At 38.0% G+C, this 20,651-nt stretch overlaps 2 protein-coding genes across 2 annotated transcripts; one reads left to right on the plus strand and one right to left on the minus strand.

The window, feature by feature from the left end:
• Positions 1 to 764: 764 nt before the first annotated feature.
• Positions 765 to 2,296, minus strand: si:ch211-140b10.6 (protein POLR1D-like). Its single transcript, XM_052596208.1, has 3 exons — positions 2,131 to 2,296; positions 1,637 to 1,711; positions 765 to 1,498 (listed from the first exon to the last, which is right to left on the minus strand). Exons 1-3 carry the CDS (start codon positions 2,151 to 2,153, stop codon positions 1,120 to 1,122), a joined length of 477 nt encoding a protein of 158 aa, XP_052452168.1. The 5' UTR covers positions 2,154 to 2,296; the 3' UTR covers positions 765 to 1,119.
• Positions 2,297 to 3,412: 1,116 nt separating this feature from the next.
• Positions 3,413 to 20,041, plus strand: lnx2a (ligand of numb-protein X 2a). Its single transcript, XM_052595395.1, has 11 exons — positions 3,413 to 3,537; positions 7,341 to 7,857; positions 11,229 to 11,452; positions 12,575 to 12,712; positions 13,120 to 13,319; positions 15,117 to 15,485; positions 16,845 to 17,024; positions 17,353 to 17,530; positions 17,721 to 17,946; positions 18,678 to 18,836; positions 19,509 to 20,041. The coding sequence occupies exons 2-11, from the start codon at positions 7,454 to 7,456 to the stop codon at positions 19,642 to 19,644; spliced, it is 2,214 nt and encodes a 737-aa protein (XP_052451355.1). The 5' UTR covers positions 3,413 to 3,537; positions 7,341 to 7,453; the 3' UTR covers positions 19,645 to 20,041.
• The last annotated feature ends 610 nt before the right edge of the window (positions 20,042 to 20,651 follow it).

A 20,651-nucleotide genomic window follows, 5' to 3' on the forward strand; every position in this document is an offset into this window, starting at 1 on the left:
GTTATGAGAGGGATAATGGTGTAAAGTGATATGTAATGTAGCTTTGCCATGCCAGAGAGGAAATACACAACTTAAGGCACTGGTACATAAAATCGGCTAGCAATTAAAATGCGTTTTGAGACTTCAGATAAAACGCAATAAACCAGTTAGGAGACACGCAAACGCGTTCTGAAACCACTTATATGTTTGAGTAGGAGTAATGTGTAGCTATAAATGTCCAAGTGCGACTCGATAATGGGAGTTCAGGTAAATCATAATGCTACAATTGCGTTATGTCATCAAGCATACACCCACAAGATGCTTCGTCTATGAAACTGAAGGAAAATGCAGTTTTGGTTAGCCTAACGTTTAAATATCACGTGGTGAGGTGCAAGCAACCAGGCGGATCAAGGAAACTGAGCCTTTAGCTTACTGCAGACTCTTTGATAAGAAATAAGAGGATGAATGGCGATGAAACATGCTTGCTTAGTGGCGACAGCAAAGCTTGGGCAAACATGTCTAACCGCCGCAAAGGAATGATAATGATATTTAAAATGAAGTTTAAGTCGCCCGTTTAGGAAACTCTCAGGCGCAATAATTCATTCTGGCACCACGCACTGAATGAATGAATGAATGAAAGAAAGAAAGAATGGATGGATGACAGAAACGTCGCCGTCAAACACTCGCGTTTATTGCACAAACGTTCATTTCTAAACGTTTTTTTAAACCAAAGACAGTTATTGAGAATATGCTAATTATTGCTGATAAGTAATTACAACTGTAGCTATGAACATCATGTTTATTGCTGGTTAAGTTTTAATTTACATTAAGTTACAATATAACACATTACTTAGTGTGTACACACGCACAAAGTATACATGTTTATACAAACAATACAAAAATCAAGGAAACAAGGGTACACACTGACCTATTAAAATAGTTCTGAAATTATATTAACAGCCTTTCTCAATCAATTTCAATCTTTAGGCTGTTTTAAAAATGCTATTTTAATATTATTGTTCAGCAAAATAATGCAAATTGACATTTGCAGAATGCCTTCATATTGTTGTAGGCATTCATAGGACATGTAGCGATCTCCTGTGTGTTCAAAACAAAAAAAAGCTACTAGAGAGTGTTACATCATTTCCCCCCTCTGTCAGTGTATTTTTTGACATCTGGGGAACTGTCCCGCTCTGGTGAGCGAGATCGAGTCCTTTTTGACTTCCGGGAGAGGTGAGGGGAGTGTCTTCTTCGGGATGGTGAATGATTGCGTGAGGAAGAGCGGTATTTGGATGTGTGTGAATGAGAGTCAGAGTGGTATCTTCTGTGTGAATAGTCTTTTTTGTGATTGCACTTTTCACAGTCCGTGTTGCGATGTTTTTCACAAGCTCTTTTGTACCTATGTTCATCTCTTCCCCTCTCCGGAGCGTCCTGATTTGTAGGCTGATTCGTCACAGCAGTGGAACGAAGAGTGTTTAGCAGAAAGCGCTTGTTTGTGCTTCCCAGGGGACATTTCATCCTAGAAAACAATTTAATGCCATTTAATCAGTTTTAGATTCAAGATACATAAGTGAATTCTGAAAAGTATTCATTTATAAGATATAAAGCCTTCTAAATTGTAAACTGTAAGGACAGCACATAAATTAACTACACTTACCATCCAGTAGCACCCATTGTCTCAGCACGGATTTTTGCTCTGCTAGTTTCTTTAAGGAGCTCCTCCACTGCTTTCCTGTTGGAGGAAATAATATTTTCATGAGAAACTGGCAACTATTGCTATAACCTACGGGCCCGAAACACTTATTGTTTAATTTTCTTTCGTGACTGCAGGGACAGTATTTATTATTTCTATAACGTTAATGCTTAATTGTATTAACAGTATGATCTGTAAGGCAGTTGCACCATGGAACAGAACAGGTAATGTCACAAACACATAGTTGCTTTTTATATACACGAATAATTCCTTCCTTGTAAGATATCGGAGATGATTGCTACATGTAGTATGATATCTGACCAAATATTACTAATACATTACACATGGCCGTTAAACAGTTGCACTCAGCCGGGTCACACATTAAACATAACCGCATAAACTAGCCCACTAAATCTGTTGTAAACAAAAACAAAACAGTATTATAAGAAATGTCATACCTCTCTAGTTCACTTTCATCCATGATTTATTTAAACTCAAACGCCTTCAGTGTTCAATTTTAATTCGTTTCAGCTCTGCTTGCTAACTGTGTTATTTACTAAACTTGAGAACCCAAATTAGGACCCCGTTTGACTTAGCCCTTGATTGAAGTCCTAACCTAAAATACGGATGTAAAATATAACCTATGTCAGCTGCAGACATAAACACGACAGCAAAATGAACACTTAATGTAAAAACAGTGTTTTAAAAAAACTAAATGTTTAAAACAGTGTCTAAAAACCATAAAAAGTCTATGCTTAAAACATGCATTTCAATCAGGCACCTAAATGGTCACACCTGCTATAAGATTGACAACGAGAGTTCCCGCCTCCCGAGTTCGTTGAATCGGTTCTTTTGAACGGTTCATTTAAGTGAAGCGGTTCAAAAATGATTCGGTGGTTCTTTACGTCATCACATATACCCTTAGCATATTACAAGCTCCAAAACGATCCAGTACATTCTCTAAAAAGCTATTTAGGCTAATATGTTATTTTCGCTTAACGTTTAATAAATAAGGGTCTTTATTTTAATATCATGTGTCTTAGTTTCAGTATGTTATAGCCAGGAAATCCACTATAGGCTAATTGGAATTTAAGTATAATTTGCATTTACAATAACAAAGAATAAAATTCATATATAAATCTTGATGGTTTGAAATTAGCTTATGCATTAAAACCAACTTTGGTTTGCTTTTGCGTTTGATTTTGTTAATAAATCATACAATCAAGTCAATACATTAATTTCCAGAACATTTTATTTGTAACTGTATCATTCAAATCTTCAATTGATTTACATCAAACCAATAAATGACCAACAATATGTAGTCTACTGTAAATGCTGTGACATTCACCATGTTAGTCTTACGTGTAGCAAGTTTATTTTTTATTTTTATTTTTTATAATAGATAAATAAAAATAACAAATAGTATATATAATATAAATAAATAGATGGCTAGTTTTAGAGTGTCAATGTTTTATAGATTTTTATATTCATGTTATTTTGTTCATATTAATTTTATATTTTTTATATAGTTAACTCCAAATGCATTTATCATTGTCTGGACGCTTTTGAAGGAGACGGTTCACGGTTCAGCGAGTCGGGCAGGTTTTTGACTCGAGAGTCACTGGGCCGATTCAGACCAATACATACACTAGACCCGACCGGTATAATGAACAGGTTCAATTGATTCGCTCAAAGGATTCGACTCAAAAGAGCCATTCTTTCACGAATCGGATATCGCTTCAAGACACAGATACGGGGGTGTTTGACGTGCGGATGCGGCTCGGGCAAGCTGCGGTGGATGTGATTGAGCTCCATGATTCTCCCCTCTCGGGGCCAGAGTTCACATCCGAAGGGAACGCGAATAGGTAATGTTCTTCAAATACTCAATATTATCACCCGCCGATCCTTTATCACTACACGCATTTTGCTAGATGTCATTGTCGCCTATTGCACGGGCGATAGCACAGACAGAGAGAGACAATAAACGAAAAAATTTACAGCGAGCCGCTCTGTACCAGAAATAATTAGATATCGATATTTGTATGTGTGATAGATCTGGATTGGATACGCCTTATTAACGAGACAATTCATGCAGGTGGCATCCACAGACATTTTAATTCAGCAGAGAAAGCGCCGTCCCCCTCCCTGCATTCATTTATTTTTGTTGCCTACCTGTTTGTGAATGTGCAGCCTTTCTGTAAAATAAGGTTCATGCATTGATTTTGGAAAAGCAATGCGAGATGGGTGTCAAAAATAGTGGTTTGTGAAGAGATCCTGGACTGCAGAATGGAAACATGTCATTGCCACTGAAAGCCATTTGCTCTGTAAATAAAGACTCTATAGAATGTGCATAGAATTCTACATGGAGCATGTCAGATATTGTTTGCTTCCTTTGTAGATGTTTAAAAGATCAGCCATTGATTTGCATTATTTTATGTCATGTCAGTTCAGCTGAACAAACATTTAATTCTTCATCCGCCAGGCAGCCAGATAAGTGCGAATGTGCCATTTTGCAAGTGAGAACACAGACAACTGTGACAAGCAGCTGAAGATACAAGGATACAACAAGTGACTGGCCTTGAACAGCCCTTGCGGTCAATATCTAAACACTCCCTTGTGATTAAAAGTCATCAGAGGATCCAGCATAGAATAGAAATACTAATGGCAGCTGCCCAAAGGCCATTAGTCCCACATCATGCTATCAAGGGATGAGGTTTAAGCACAAGCTGCTACATTTAGATCAGACTATCCACATTAAGACATTTACAGTGTGCGTGGGTATGTGTGTCTGATGAGACGTTGACAGGGCTTTGTAGCGGCAACAGAGAAGCCTTGTGTCCTCATGTTTTATTCATGTCCAGCTGCAAGATAAAAACAGAGGTAGGTAGTCACAGAGATGCCGTCGACAGACCAAGCGTGGGGCTGCTCACGGATGCACAGCTGTCGGATACTGTGAATACACGCAAAGGTTGTAGTTATCCTCGGCCCAATAGAATGCCCCCTGCTGCTTGGTGGCCTTGAAAAGCCAATTATCAGACGCCTTGTTCAAAGATTTTCCATTTTTTAGATGCTACATCCCATCCTCATACAAATGACTCCCATTTAAAAATGGAATATTTTTAAGGCCCAGTTTATGGTTTAAAAAAAAAAAAAGTGTACAGTATTATTTGGGAAATATTTAGTTTTATTACATAGAGCATAAATCAGGTGAAATGGCATACTGAACACAGACGAAAATGAGGCTTTGAAGGATATATACACAGTCTTTATAAGGGCACTCCAACTATATGATCGTAACTTACGAATTTCCATTTCCAACAACAATCCTTTTTCCACGTTTTTGTTTAATACCGAAAACAATAAGCATATACGTTTTTATTGGCATTTTTTTTTTTTTATCATGTTGACCCTTGTTCTTCATAACCTCTGCAATTGGCTCTGGCATGCTGGATATAAGCTTCTTCGCCTGAATAATGGCGATCCATTCTTGCCTTATTAGTTCTCGGAGTTGATCACAATTTGAGGTCTTCTGCTTGTAATGTCCACTCATCTTTGAGGACTGACCACAGGTTCTCTATGTGATTGAGATCCGGGGAGTTGCCTGGCCACGGATCCACAATTTCAAATGTAGTGATCTTCAAGCCACTTATTAAAATCACTGCTTTGTGACATGGTGCTCCATCATGCTGTAAAATGCACAGATCACCAAATTACTCATGGATCGTTGGAAGAAGTCACTCTAGCAGGACATTTTGATACCATTTTTTATTCCTGGTAGTGTTTTTTGGCAGAGTTATGAGAGAGCCCACCACTCCCTTGGTTGAAAAGCAACCCCACACATTGATGGTTTCAGGATGCCTCACTGTTGGCTCAACACAGGACACGTGGTAGCATTCACCTTTTCATCTCGGAATAATCGATTTTACAGATGTCCCAAACAATCGAAAGGGCGTTTCAGAGAAAATAACTTTGCACCAGTTTTCTGCTGTCCAATTCTTGTACTTGCTGCAGAATTCCAGTCGGTCCTTGACATTTTTCTTGGAGATAAGGGTCTTCTTTGCTGCCCTACTTGACACCAGGCCGTTGTCCAAAAGTCTTGGCCTCACTGTGTGTGCAGATGCTCTCACACCAACCTGCTGCCCTTCCTGAGCAAGCTCTGCACTGCTGGTGACATGACTCCTCACGAGGAGACGGTCCTGGTGCTTGCTGGACACTCTGGGACGTCCTGAAGACTTCTTCACTGCAGTCATCCGCTCTACTTGAAGTTCTTAATGATCCGGTAAATGGTTCATTCAGGTGCAATATTTTTCGTAGCAATTTCCTTACGTGTGAGGCCATTTGCATGCAAAGCGATGATGGCTGCACGTGTTTCTTTGGAGGTAACCTTTGCTAACAAGAACACAATGATTGGAAGTGCTTTTTCCTCTTTTTATAGCAATTACTCTGCTCTTGGGTTCTAATTAGTATGATAGTGATTTCACCTGATTTGTAATCATTCACACTTTCACTTGTGCTGCTGATCTGATTAGCCAGTTCATGTCTGGTCATTTTGTGTAAGGTTAAAAAACAGTGAAATTCATTTGTGTGTGTGTGTGTGTGTGTGAAAATTTTGGTAATTTTTTGGCCATTGAAGCTTTTAGCAATTATTTAAAATGCATTTGAACACTCTACAATAATCTAGAAACAATGTGAATGAAACCCACAACAGCTTAAACAGCAAAATTCCTATCACTGCCAGAACTTTTGGCCATGACAGTACTTCTATCCCTCACAGCCTCGTTTTCGTTCTTGTCAAAAATTACATACAGTGCTAGCCTGACTACTGACTACGGTCTGTTTTGTTTGCCTGCTCACTACATCTTAGTAATGTACTGTTAAATTTATTGTTTATTTATTTATGTCATATTTTATTTATTGATTTATTTTCTCTAGATGTTTTTCACAGACCCCAGTTTGAAAACCCCTGGTCTAGCTCACAGGCAAATAAAAATTCTGTCATATTTACTGACCTTCATGCTTGTTCACTCCTGTATGACTATTTTATTCAGCAATTGCGGATGTCAAGATTTTCTGTGAAAAATAACTTCTAAACCAGTGTATGATTTGAAGTACAGCACACATATCAGTTTTATGTTTCCTTTATGGTGCTTTTTGGAGGCCCAGTCATTCACCTTAGTTATACTGAAAAAATACTCTTTCACTGAAGAAAGAAAGTCAGGTTTGAATTGACAATGTATCAAATCTGCAATGTTTTAAAATTAGAAACAGGGCCTTCAGAGGAATGATTTTAATTATAATCTGTTAGGTTTTGATTAATATTTGTGTATTTAATGACTTGGATGAGTTTGCACCCACCCCCACCAATCTGGGTTTTGTTATCAATTAAAATCTTATACAGTATCTATTTTTGTCCTCTTCCCTTGCCCCCCATTCTCACTTTCACATCAAAACCTCTTGACTCTGCAATCCCTGCCCCAATCCAAAATAAATCTCTCTCTGCGGGATTGAAAGATTGCTCCAGGCGAGAGAGCAAGAGATTACACTGTCAGATTAATGTGCAGGAGTAAACCCACACTGCCCTGCAACATAATCTCATCCTCACAACACATGGCACACACACAAACACGTTCTCTCATTCTGAACAGTTACCTCACTTCTTCTCCTTCAGGGTGATGTAACACCGTCTACCAGGGGGTGGCCGTCCCCTGCCGGAGTCGCACAGCCTCTGACGCCCCCGTAACCGAGCCACTCAGTGTGTTTGTGTAGCCGAAGCCGAGCACAATGGGCAGTCTGGGAGAGGGAGTGGACCCGGGCATGGTGAGCGAAGCTCTTCTGGAGGCCCTTTGCTCTGAATGTGGACAGATTCACCGCACCTGGGAGAACCACCTTTATAACTATCGTCTGGAAGTGGATGATGATTTGGTGTGCCACATCTGCCTTCAGCCGTTAGTTCAGCCCCTGGATACACCGTGTGGCCACACCTTCTGTGCCCGCTGCCTGCGCAGCTTTCTGCAGGAACGGGACTTTTGTCCGCTGGACCGCGCGCATCTGCAGCTGCAGGTCTGTCGGCGCTCAAGCATTCTGGTACACAAGCTGCTGGATAAGCTGTCGGTCACCTGTCCGCTGACGCCTTCTTGCTCTCTCAGCATGCCACGCTGTGACCTGGAGGCACATCTCAAACACAGGTAAAATACTCATGAATATTCACACTTTTTAATATCAAATGCAAAATCTGTAAAAAATAAACATATTATGATTGTATTCTTATGCAGTAAAACATTTAGTGTAGAAGTGTAGGAAAAACTGGAAAAGTGTTTTATTGTAAAAATGTTCTTAAAGGGAAAGTTCACCCAAAAATGTAAATTCTGTCATTCATTACTCACCCTCATGTCATTCCAAACCTGTAAAGCCTTCGTTCATCTTCAGAACCAAAATTAAGATATTGTTATGAAATCCAAGAGCTTTCTGACTCTGTATAGACAGCAAGGGAACTACCATGTTCAAGGTCCAGAAACATACTAAGAGCATCAACAAAATAGTCCATGTTCAAATCAGTGGTTCAGCATTTATTTTGCGAAGCTACATGTACACATTTTGTGTGCAAAGAAAACAAAAAAAAATGACTTTATTCTACAATTCTTTTCTTCTGTGTCACAGTCCACAGCCCTTCATGATGCCATGCGTGTGCATTCCTCTGCTCATAAACAAGGCACAGCACATGCGTGTGCTACATGAGCAGCATCACACGCATGCGTCATACCCTCGAGAATGTTGGCGCAGAGAAGAATTGCTGAATAAAGTCGTTATTTTTGTTTTCTTTATGCTCCAAATGGATTCTCGTAACTTCATAAAATTACTGATGTCACTGATGTCACATTGACTATTTTAACACATTTTTTACTTCTGTTTCTGTTATGCATGCATGCAACATTTCAGTTATACTGCTGTCTATGCAGGGTCAGAAATTTTTAGGATTTCATCAAAAATATCTCATTTGTGTCCCGAAGATGAACAAAGGCCTTACATCTTTGGAATGACCCGAAGACGAGTAATTCATTAATTACTATCGCTTTAAATAAATAGTTTTATTTACAACTGTGCAAACCCATTTTTTACAGTATAGTTCAAACAGTAGAACATAACACATGGGTTTGATTCCTAGAAAATGCTTGATATAAGCATGCCAAATGTGTAAACATACAAGTAATCATTACATATTTAACATAAGACTGTGGACTGTAAGCAAAAAATCTTGTTGCCTTTGCAGTCAAGAACCACCCAGTTAAACAAGAAGTAATCTGACTGGCATGTAAAGCAACCAACTATATTTGGCTCATACATTTTTTTTTTTAAAAGGAACGGAACGGACAGGAATGGTATTCTTTCTTGTGTTGAGATATGAACATTTTTGTCAATGTTTGAAGATACACAAACATAAAGGTGGCCTCAAATCCAACAGTTAAGCCAGAAAACAAATGTTGAGGTCTTAAAGTGAAATTTAGAGTCAGACTTAGAACTTCAGTATATGTTCATTTACCAGCCTGCGATCTCAAATTTGTTTTCAGGCAGAATGATAAAATAATGTGCCAATCAGCCAATCAGATTGGAGATCTTTTTGTCTGTTCCTCAACTAAAGAAATGGTCTTGTTAGACTTCGAGCATGCAAAATTTGTTTGGACACTACAGGACAGGGTATGTGGCACCTTTTTTAAAAATGTAAAAAAAACAATAATAATACTTATATAATATAAAATTAAAACTTATACAGTGCACTCTGCTCCTGCAATGTTGCAAACCTGTACTAGTTTCCAAGTTTGTCTTTTAATTCAGCTAAAAGGTCACAATATGATGTATCATTCTTCTAATGGTCACATGAATACATGAGTAGTTGACCAAACTTGAACTTGTAATGGAGTGAACATCCAGTGAGCTTGAACATCCGTTCTCCTGCATTTGCAAGCCTATGAATGCCCCTTAGACCATCTCAAATTCAGATAAATGAAAATTTTATTATTAGTAGTAGTACTTTCAGAAAGTGTTACCTAGTTGTTGTTTTTAATTCTCAGTTGGGATGCACTGCTCATTTTTCAAACAGAATATTACCTACACACATTTTGGGTATACCATTATGAGTAAATCCAAAATAAACCTCATCAACATGCAGAATACAGCTATTTAACTTTAGCATTACCACATGTCTGAGGGGCTTCTGAGTCAGAACATGCTGTAGCAACAATTATCATACTCAGGTGTCTGTTAGAGTAAGACAATGAAGTTTAGCAGAAAAAGGCTCCAGTGACTTTTGGAGTCACTTTCTTGTGAGTGGAGCCTGCCAGGCTTGATCTGACTTCCTATCTGGGGATTATTTGCCCCTTTGTCATGTGATGGGAGATTAGTCGGTCCTGTGTAATGCACTGGAGAGCAGCAGTTTCATATTCTCTTCAGCCATGCTGGGAAACTTCAACTCTAGAAACCTTTTCAACCACTTCTTCTGTGAGACTGCCCAGGGCAACCCAGAGCTATGGTGAGTTAGAGAGTCCAGTACGGTATTTTGGACTAAGAGGTGGCAAGGAGTGGTATAAATTTTAAGAATCTGGTGCACAAGATAGGATTGAATGGTGCCTTTTGGAAATCTGAAGGTCTTGGCCTTCTGAGGGTTTGGTGTAGAGTCTGAAGCCAAATGTGAGTTGAATAGTTCAAAGCCGAGTTAGCTCACAAATCACAGGACAAATAAGCTAGGAAAATGGAAGTTATTAAAGTTTTGTCATCATCTATACTCCATAATTTACTCTTATTTTCAAGAATGTTTTATTTATCTCTTAATGGAAGATGACCCAAGAAGATTAAGCTTAAAAAGACGCTAACACCTTCCTAAGAGAATGCTGAGAGTTACTTCCAGAATTAGCCGTCTTCTCTTAGCAGTGTTGACAATCTGGTGCTTACTTGTTGTACTATGAGACCTCAGCATGTAATACAGGTCTTTGTTCCCACTGATGCGTAGAGTAATTCATTAGCGCTGTTAATTATATGACAGTCATGTTAGTGAAATGCTGAAATCTTCCAAGCTCAAAGGCAAAGAAAGATCCCATAGATTCACTGGACCAGTGTTGTTATAGTTAACTAAAAGTAAAACAAAAAATAAAAAATAAAAAATGGTTTTCGTTAATTGAAATAAAATAATACAAATAATCCAAACAAAAACTAATGAAAATGCCAAAAAAATAATAATAAAAATACTAAATATGTATAATTAAAACTGATAAAAAATATTTATCCAAAATTTTACTAAATACACTATATCATAATATATAAGTAAAAACAACACTGCACTAGACTGTGCACTGTTTGGGAATACAATATCAGGACCTTGACTTTACTGTAGGTTCCTGGAATAGCATCTGCCCTGAGGATGTGTAGTGCAAGGTTTCTCATGTACTTTGCTTCCTTTTTCTTGCCTTTGTCTTCCATTTCATTTCAACCGGACCTATGTGTACCTAGACTCCCGAATATTTCATTTATTGTGTTTGTATGTTTGCATCTATGTGTGTGGGTCTAGGTGTCCTGGAACACACAGTCAGCGAACAAAGCTGGAGCGGACACGGATGGAGGGAAGTGAGGACAAGGTCATGGCGACCAACCCTCCGAGATCCCCCCAGACTGAGATGAAGGAGAGTACTCCGTCACCACCTGCTGGATCCACCGCATGCAACAATGTTCCTACATGGACAGAAGAGCCTGGTGTAGACAACCCTGCCTTTGAAGAAAGCACTGAGGAAGATAGTGAGTACCCTATAAGCAGGGCCGCGACTACCAGTAATCAGATATAGCAAAATTGTCACTTCCAGTAGTTGGTATATGCACTCCATGACACATTGTGCTCTGTATTGTTGGGATGAAATATTTAGGGTGGTCTGCCTCAGCAGATTAACAGTGCTTATCAACGTTAAAATGTTTGGATTGGCATATCAAATCAAAGACAATGGGTCTTTATTGGACACAGAACCTGAATTTGATTCGACACTTAACTTATAAAAATGTAAGAAGTAGCTAAATATTTAATATTTGACAACTCTTTAATAATAGAAATATTACACAACATAAGTTATATTCAATGATGAAAAGCATTGCATTTTTTGTGAAATTTAACTTTTTTTAACTTAAATCAGCTTAATTATGAGACCAAAAACATTAAGAGAGCCATTTTTAGCATAGTAGGCATATGATCAAGAGTAATTGTGTGCATATTTGAAAAATAATATAAATATTATTTAATATTAAATTATATATATATATATATATATATATATATATATATATATATATATATAATTGGCATATAATTTAGATGTGTATGCAAATAGTTCATATGCATTACAAAATATTTTTTACTATTTTCCTTTCTTTGCCTCTTTGTTTATTCCCTTAATCTTCTCAAATCCTTTAATATTTTAATTCCTTTAATTTAAAATAACATTGAAAATAACAATAAAACTATGCCTTACAATTTATTTATTTATGTATTTTTTGGCCCCCCACCCATGTCTTGATAGTAACTACGGTACTAATTTCATGATATGAATTAGCATTTAGCAAATTGCTCAACTCACTTGAACTTGGTTACTCACAGTTAATTCCAATAGAGTCTTGCATTCGCACATATTGCAAAGCTAAGACAATAAACAATTAATACAATATAGTACATAAAAAAATACATAGCATATACAAGTTAAATTGTCAATTTTAATCAAATGGACCAGTTTTTATCAATACTTTTTTTTATAGTTTATTCCATTAGGGATTTGATTAGCACATGTTGCTAAGCTAACATAATAGTCTGTGGTGACTTACATGTTTTATGGAGTGAAATGTATATTTTCAGCTGTCTTTTTGTCCCCCAAAAAGGTGTCCATGGATTAGAGTGCGCTCCTCCTCGTGTAAAGCGTCCTCTCAGCAACCCGTGCATTCATCTTCTCCGCACTGGCAGTTCTGCCTCTTCAGGATGGGACTTTGTTGAAACTCTGCCTCTTTCTGCTGAAGAAGGTATGATTATTTCACACAGTCCTAGACTAAACCACTTTGTTTCTTAAAGGAATAGTTCACCCAAAAATTTTGTCATTTACTCACCCTCGTGTCGTTCCAAAGTAAATTAGTTTCTTTCTTATGCTGAAGATATTTTGAAAAGCCAAACTTCCCCATTGACTTCCATAGTATTTCTTTCCCTACTATGGAAGTCAATGGGGACAATAAACTCTTCAATTACCCGCATTCTTCAAAATATCTTCTTTTATGTTCACCATAAGAAAGAAACTAATACAGGTTTGGAACGCAACGATGGTGAATAAATGATGATAACATTTTTGGTTGAACTATGACAACATTTTGGGGTGAACTATACCTTTAAATACCTTCGATATCTTTGTCTGGGATCCATACGTCTTGTTCTTCAGGATGTGTAAAACTCCCATCTCTACCTGAGGGAGAAATCACAACTATTGAAGTCCATCGTGCAAACCCCTACACAGAGCTGGGCATAAGTATCGTCGGTGGAAACGAGACCCCCCTGATAAATGTGGTAATACAGGAGGTGTACCGTGACGGTGTTATAGCTCGAGACGGACGGCTGCTGGCTGGTGACCAAATACTTCAGGTACTGTTGTTGCTGTTCCAAAATAACCACCCGATTAAAAAAGGCATTTCACTGCTATTTACAGACCAGCCCTGATACTTTAATCATTCTCTAAAGAGCTCTAATGAAAAGTGGCTTCAGAATCACTATCTGCATGAATAGATGCAGAACAGCATTCTTCAAACTGACATTCACCAAAATAATGACCTACTCCATCATTTTGACCCAGAAATACATTTTAAGCTTCATGCATTGAAACAAGATTTTGAAAAATGAACGTCTCTCCTTTTTAATGGTATAATTGTTTTAGATTGAACAACTGAGATTATATAATTTAATTTAAATTGCATCTATATATATTAATTAGACAGAATTGTATATTTTACTATTAAGAGATTTATCAAACATTTTGTTGTTGTTTTTATAGAAATTAATACTTTTATTCAGCAAGGATGTATTAAATTGATGAAAGGGTTACTCCACTCAAAAATTAATATTTTGTCATTAATCACTTACCCCCATGTCATTCCAAACCCGTAAAAGCTTTGTTCGTCTTCGAACACGGTTTAAGATATTTTGGATCTAAACCTGGAGGCTTGAGACTGTCCCATAGACTGCCAAATAGATAACAGTGTCAAGGTCCAGAAAAGTATGAAAAGCATCGTCAGAAAAGTCCATCTGCCATCAGTGATGAAGCAACAAGAATACTTTTTGTACGCAGATGGCGAATGCTCCGCGCTGCACCAATGTGTTGTTTGCTTTCAAACCAAAGTGTAAATACACGTAAAAATCTTATCCATGTGGCGCAGCTGATACAGAAGAGCACTTTTGTCAAAATGGCGCAACGTTGATTTGGAGAGACACAGAGTAGAGAAATTGTTGGAAAAAGTTATTATAGTTTTCTTCGTGCACAAAAAGTATTCTCATCGTTTCATAACGTCATGGTTGAATCACTGACGGCAGATGGACTATTCTGACGATTCTTTTCATACTTTCCTGGACCTTGACCCTGTTATCTATTTGTCCGTCAATGGAACAGTCTCAAGCCTCCCGGTTTTTAATCCAAATTAACTTAAACTGTGTTCCGAAGACGAACAAAGCTTTTTAGGGTTTGGAACGACATGGGGGTAAGTGATTAATGACAACCTTTTTGGGAGGAATATCCCTTTAAGGGTGACAATAAAGACATTTACACACGCGCACACACACACACACACACACACACACACACATATATATATATATATATATATATATATATATATATATATATATATATATATATACACGTGTGTGTGTATCCCTTTAAATTAAATATTATATTATATTATATATATAAATATTATATATATATTTTTTTTTCAAATAAATTCTGTTCTTTTGAACTTTATATATTAATCTGAGCATCCTGAAAGAAAGGTGTCATGGTTTCACCTAATATATTAAGCAGCACAACCATTTTCAGCACTGATAAGAAATGTTTCTTAAGCAGCAAATCAGCATATTATCATGATTTCTGAAGGATCATCCAAGTGACACTGAAAATTCACAGAAATATGATACATTTTAAATTGTAATGTTTCACGATATTACTGTTTTTATTATATTACTTCCTTTTGGTAAAAAACATAAAAAAATATTTTGCATTGTGAGCAGTAGTGTACATTAAATAATTAATAACAAATGAAGTAAAACTATAATACATCAAAACTAAATAGCTTTTTTTTAATCAAAAATATAAAACACGAAAAAAATCACTTTGTCACTAACAGCGAATTGCACGTAAGTCTAAACCATTAATTTCTCATTTGTGTGCAGGTGAACAACGTGGACATCAGTAACGTGCCCCATCACTTTGCTCGCTCTACCCTGGCCCGTCCATGCACCATCCTGCAGTTGACGGTTCTGAGAGAGCGCCGCTGTTCTGCCAGGCCACCTGTGGCGACTGCTACGCCCAAGGGCAGCCCTGCCAGCATACGCATCACCCTGCACAAGCGGGAATCATCAGAGCAGCTGGGGATCAAGCTGGTGCGGCGTACAGATGAAGCGGGTGTGTTTATCCTGGACTTGCTGGAGGGAGGGTTAGCCGCTAAAGACGGACGACTTTGCAGCAACGACAGAGTGCTGGCCGTCAACGAGCATGACCTGAGACATGGCACGCCTGAGCAGGCAGCTCAGATTATACAGGTAGAGAGAAAGCATGTGTGTGGGGCAGCTCAGGTCAAGATAAGGACGCTAGTAGACTTTTGCTAGCTGATAAATGGCTGATCTTAAAATATGTCTTATAATATATATATAGATATCTATACTAAATGAAAAATAAAACACTAAAAGTGAATTTAAGCATCACAGCATTATAAAGTATGAAATCTAGATATTCATTTTGAGATTTAACAGTTTTATTCAATTATCAGTGTTGTTAAACATTAACTATAGCAATAGATGATATAGCAATAGATTAGCAATAGATGACAACAAAGAAAAAAAATTTAATTACCTTTACGTCATTTTAGTGTTATTGTAGTATTGTTTAAGTTTTATAGTATTTACTAATCTGTTTAATTAATTCATTTTCATAAATGTAGTTTTATTATGTCTGTTAAGTGTAGTCTTCTTGTTATTTTCTAATTTATTTATATTTATTTATATGTTTAATTTATTTCAGCATGTTGTTAAACACTAATTGAGGAATAGATGATGGCAAAAGTAATCTAATCGATGTTATTTTTATTAGCATTTATGTACTACTATATAATTTATTAATATTTTGAATTAGCTTAATATTTATATTCACAGCTCCACTTATTTGTTTTCTTATCATTTAAATTATTTATTTTCTATAAAAAAATGTTTTTTATTTTATTTCACTTTATTCATTTTAGTTTTACATTTCTAATTTTCAGTTTAGATTTTGTAAGTTCAAGTTTTTTCATGTGATATTTATATCTTATTTTATCTCTATTTAAATTAACACACGGATTGCACGTTTTAATAATTAGGTGATATGATCCGAAAATGTCTAATATTTAACCAATATGATTACCAATATATTCTGCATTCTTAAATTTGGATGAAAACATCCATAGACTTACACTGAAAGAGGGCTTCAGCCATATCTAGAGCTTAGAAAACCATTCAGTAACACTCTTGCAATCATATAGTTATTCTGACAACCACTCCAGTGTGATGGTGACTTTTGCTCCAGCAACACCACTCACAGTTTCTATCATCTAGTTTCCTCTAATAAACATTCTCATAACAATACAGCTATTGTCATCTGTGCTGAATCTCAGTGCCTGTTTGGGACATTAGGACACCGTCTGTGCTGCCCTGCTCAGAAGGTAATGTGATTGATAGTATCTTTATGTCTACGTGAGCTGCTTTCTCCCATCTGGCTGCCCCGATCACACCGAGAAAGGGCAGCTAAAACATTATTAGGAATAGCACTGGCAGGCAGCAGACTGTCTTTGCTGGATATAAAGCCACCTCGGCACTCAATATAAGAGTATTAGGTATTTATACAGACCGCCTACTGTCATCTTCTAGGCTAGTGGAGAAAGAGTCAATCTGCTGATTAGCCGGTCCAGCAAGCAGACTATGGCCGTGCACATAGGCTCCACCTTGACCAGGGACGTTTGGAGCCATGAACACATTCCGCCGCTTCCCTGCACTGCGACCCCAAGCCCCGTCCCAAGTCTGCACCTTGCCAGGTCTTCCACCCAAAGAGTGAGTACAAATGCCTACAGCCAAGAGCAAGAGCAAGTCTGTGTGTGTTGCAGAATCTATTTTAGCATCGTGGAAACGTAATTAGGGAGCCCTATTTCTGAAGCATCTGGGTAGCTTCCAATTTTTCCATGAGTTCAGACCACAACCTTAATTACTCCTTGTTGAATCTATTATGAGATCAATTACGGAGTTGGATTAGAGCGGCTCCCTTTGGGAAGATAAACAGCACTCTACTGAGAGCCGATCAGAGTGTCAATTTAGAAATGGGCTTCCCTTTTTCCTTCTCTACATCTGAGACCAATTTGGATTTGATGCTTGTGTTTTGTAGGATCTCTCCCAGTGTGTGACCTGTAAGGAGAAACACATCACTGTGAAGAAGGAACCGCATGAGTCTCTGGGTATGACGGTGGCAGGGGGACGGGGCAGCAAGAGCGGAGAGCTGCCGATCTTTGTCACAAGTGTCCAGCCCCATGGCTGCCTGTCACGTGATGGACGGATCAAACATGGTAACTTACATAAACCCTTTTTTTTTCCTTAAATTAGTATATAGATAATCTTGACCCAAGTTTAAGCATGTTTGTGGACCTACCATCAACATGACTTCAACATTGAACCTGTTCACTTTCTTAATACACTCTTAATATACTCACACTGTCTTAATGTCTCTAAGTGTCTTTGTTGTCTCTCATTGCTCAGGGGATGTATTGTTGAGTATTAATGGTCAAGATTTGACCTATCTGAGCCACAGCGAGGCAGTGGGCACTCTGAAGTCCAGTGCCGCATCCTGCTCTGTCCAGCTGAGGGCACTAGAGGTGAACACAGTTGAAGAACCAGGCCCGGACGAAGAACTTCTCCCTCCGCACGAAAACGACTATGACGCAAGCTGGTCGCCTTCATGGGTCATGTGGCTTGGACTTCCCAGGTAAGGTTGCATGCAATCAGATTTTGTAGAATTTCTCTTGGGAGAAGGTTTGATGAATGAAAAAAGCGACACAGGGCTATTAAAGTGGGTGTACTTTTGGAAGAGTCCAAATGGCTCTCTATGAACTCCACTGGGAGGCTTAAAATAGCATTCTCACCTTGCTGAGCACTGATCCAAATAACCCTCAAATAGTCAAAGCATTCTGGCCAAGACTACCATCATGCCAGGTTCACCTACTTTTTTCCCCGTCCGAATCTGAGTGGAAACAGCTTTGAAGGGAGAGAATGCAGCTATTTTGATGACTTGCACACAGTAAAAAATCTTTATTGTTGATGCGTTTCGGATCAGCAGCTTTATAGGTGATAACCCACGAGGGGATTATGGCTGTGTCGTGATGTAAACATCAACAGCTGCAGATTATCAGATGAAGCGTACATATGGAAATAACTTGCTTCTAGCCCATTTTAGCCCAGTCTCAGGTCATTCAGTCCAGTTCACTCCCTCCTTTTTTACTCTGCCCTCCCTTCTGTCCTTCATCATCCGTCCCCTTTGCTTTGGCACCCTTCTGTTTCCTTCTCCCTTCCTGTCATTGTGCCAAATCCTCCATTTACAGATATCTCTTACCAACATGCATCTGTTTTTCTGTGTTTTTCCTTTTGTGCTCCTGATTTTCTGAAGATGCTCACTTGTTTATCCATACCGTTCTCTGTCTTTCTGGTTCTCTGTCACAGCTACCTGCATAGCAGTCATGAGATCGTCCTCCGCAGAGGTCACCCTGGCAGCTGGGGCTTCAGCATTGTTGGAGGTTATGAGGAGAACCACAGCAACCAGGCGTTCTTTATCAAGACCATCGTCCTTGGAACACCCGCTTACTACGATGGCCGTCTAAAGTGAGCAAGCACAACAAAATAAACAATAAACAATGACCTAATGCTTCATGACTAGATGAGACAGCACTTTCAGCATTACCTTGATTAAAATGTTTCAAAACAAGCTTACATCTCTGGCCATCAGTGTTGCATAAAAGATTATTCTTTTGTATATACTAAACAAAATCACTACTATTTTTTCTAACATATTTAATTACAATTATTATTTAATGAATATATTAATTAACAATTAATAAATTCATATAATTTATTGTATTATTATAATATTCATCAAATATGTATAATAATAATAATGTGTATAATTTTTATTTGTAATTTATTTTTTATTAAAAAAATATTATTACAGTAAAGCTTTTTGAAAATCAAAAATCAAAATTCCATCCAATTAACAACCGGTAGACAGAAACAAGTCTCTAAGTTATTTTTATATAAAGATAAACATAGCAACTTTAAACATTCATTTACTTTTAAAAGTCTCACAAAACACATTAATGGTACTTGTGGTCAGATCTTAATTGAGTAACCATCCAATTCAGTGAGCTGGTGAGTCACTTAACAAACCGATAGCTCAGAGTGAACTGTTCTTTTAACTGATTGTTTTGGCTGATTCATTGAAACTGTGATTCTTTAGCATTGGATTCACATGATCGCGTGGTTTCGTTTCCCATTCAGGTGTGGTGATATGATAGTGGCTGTAAACGGTCTGTCCACGGCTGGCATGAGTCATTCCGCCCTGGTGCCCATGCTGAAGGAGCAGCGGAGCAGGGTAGCGCTCACCGTCGTGTCCTGGCCAGGAAGCCTGATCTAACCCTGCCAGGACACCATGCCTCACCTCAGACAGCGCTCATATCTGTGTGTTCTAATGGTCCTGTGTGTTCTACTCTCTGCCACGGAGGCACCATACTGTCAAAGCCAGAGTCTCGGAAAATCGAATGCTTTTACTTGATGCTGAATAAACCAGGCCTTAGAAAACCTGCCACGCCCATGAGGCCACCCCCCCTCTGGAGAGCAGCCTTAAGGTCTCCCCTCACCATGCTGATCAGCAGTCCACTCTACCGGAGGTTTTATATACATGTTAACTCTAAATGTGATCTATGTTTGTGAATGTTTGTGTTAAAGAGAGACCAAACAAAGGTGTATGCGTGCAAGTATGAATGGATGAATGTGCACAGCTGTTTAATAAATCTTTCCCAGTGAGGATACAAGAGTTAAGCCTCAGTTGATGCGCAAAAATGATTTCTAGATCCACTTATAATCAGATTTGATCCAGTCTTTTTGCTACAATAATCTTGGAGAAGTCTAATGTTCATAAGTTCCAAGCTCTCTAGAGATAAAAGTACGGGATAAATATTTACCATCCTAAAAATGCTTTTAGAAAATCTTTGAAGAGATCAGCTGTAATATCTCATGGAGGATTTTAGCATTTGCTACCATCTTTGGGCAACAGTTCAAGGTTTGGCTGGTTAAGCATGTCCCCATTTGCTCACGCCGGTAAATGCAATTGCTGCACCATCTGGCAAGGTGAAAAAAAAAAAAACACTTTACAAATGTATCCATATGCACATACTAAAAATATGAAATACATACTGCACAAATTATATTCTAAAAGTATCATTTCAATACATTTAAAAGGTGTTTAAAAGCATGAAATTGAGTGCTGCAGGGATTATGCATTATGAGTTAATATTTTCACACTTCTGGTTATATTGTCCTGAAATCAGAAGATTTGTCAAAAGCCTGAAATAAGGTCTGTGGTTCACACAAGCTCAGGGTTCTCATGTTTTATTCTACAGCATAAATTACACCGATTATACC

Source organism: Carassius gibelio, chromosome B24, assembly GCF_023724105.1.
Source record: "Carassius gibelio isolate Cgi1373 ecotype wild population from Czech Republic chromosome B24, carGib1.2-hapl.c, whole genome shotgun sequence".
Taxonomy (NCBI): Eukaryota; Metazoa; Chordata; class Actinopteri; order Cypriniformes; family Cyprinidae; genus Carassius; species Carassius gibelio.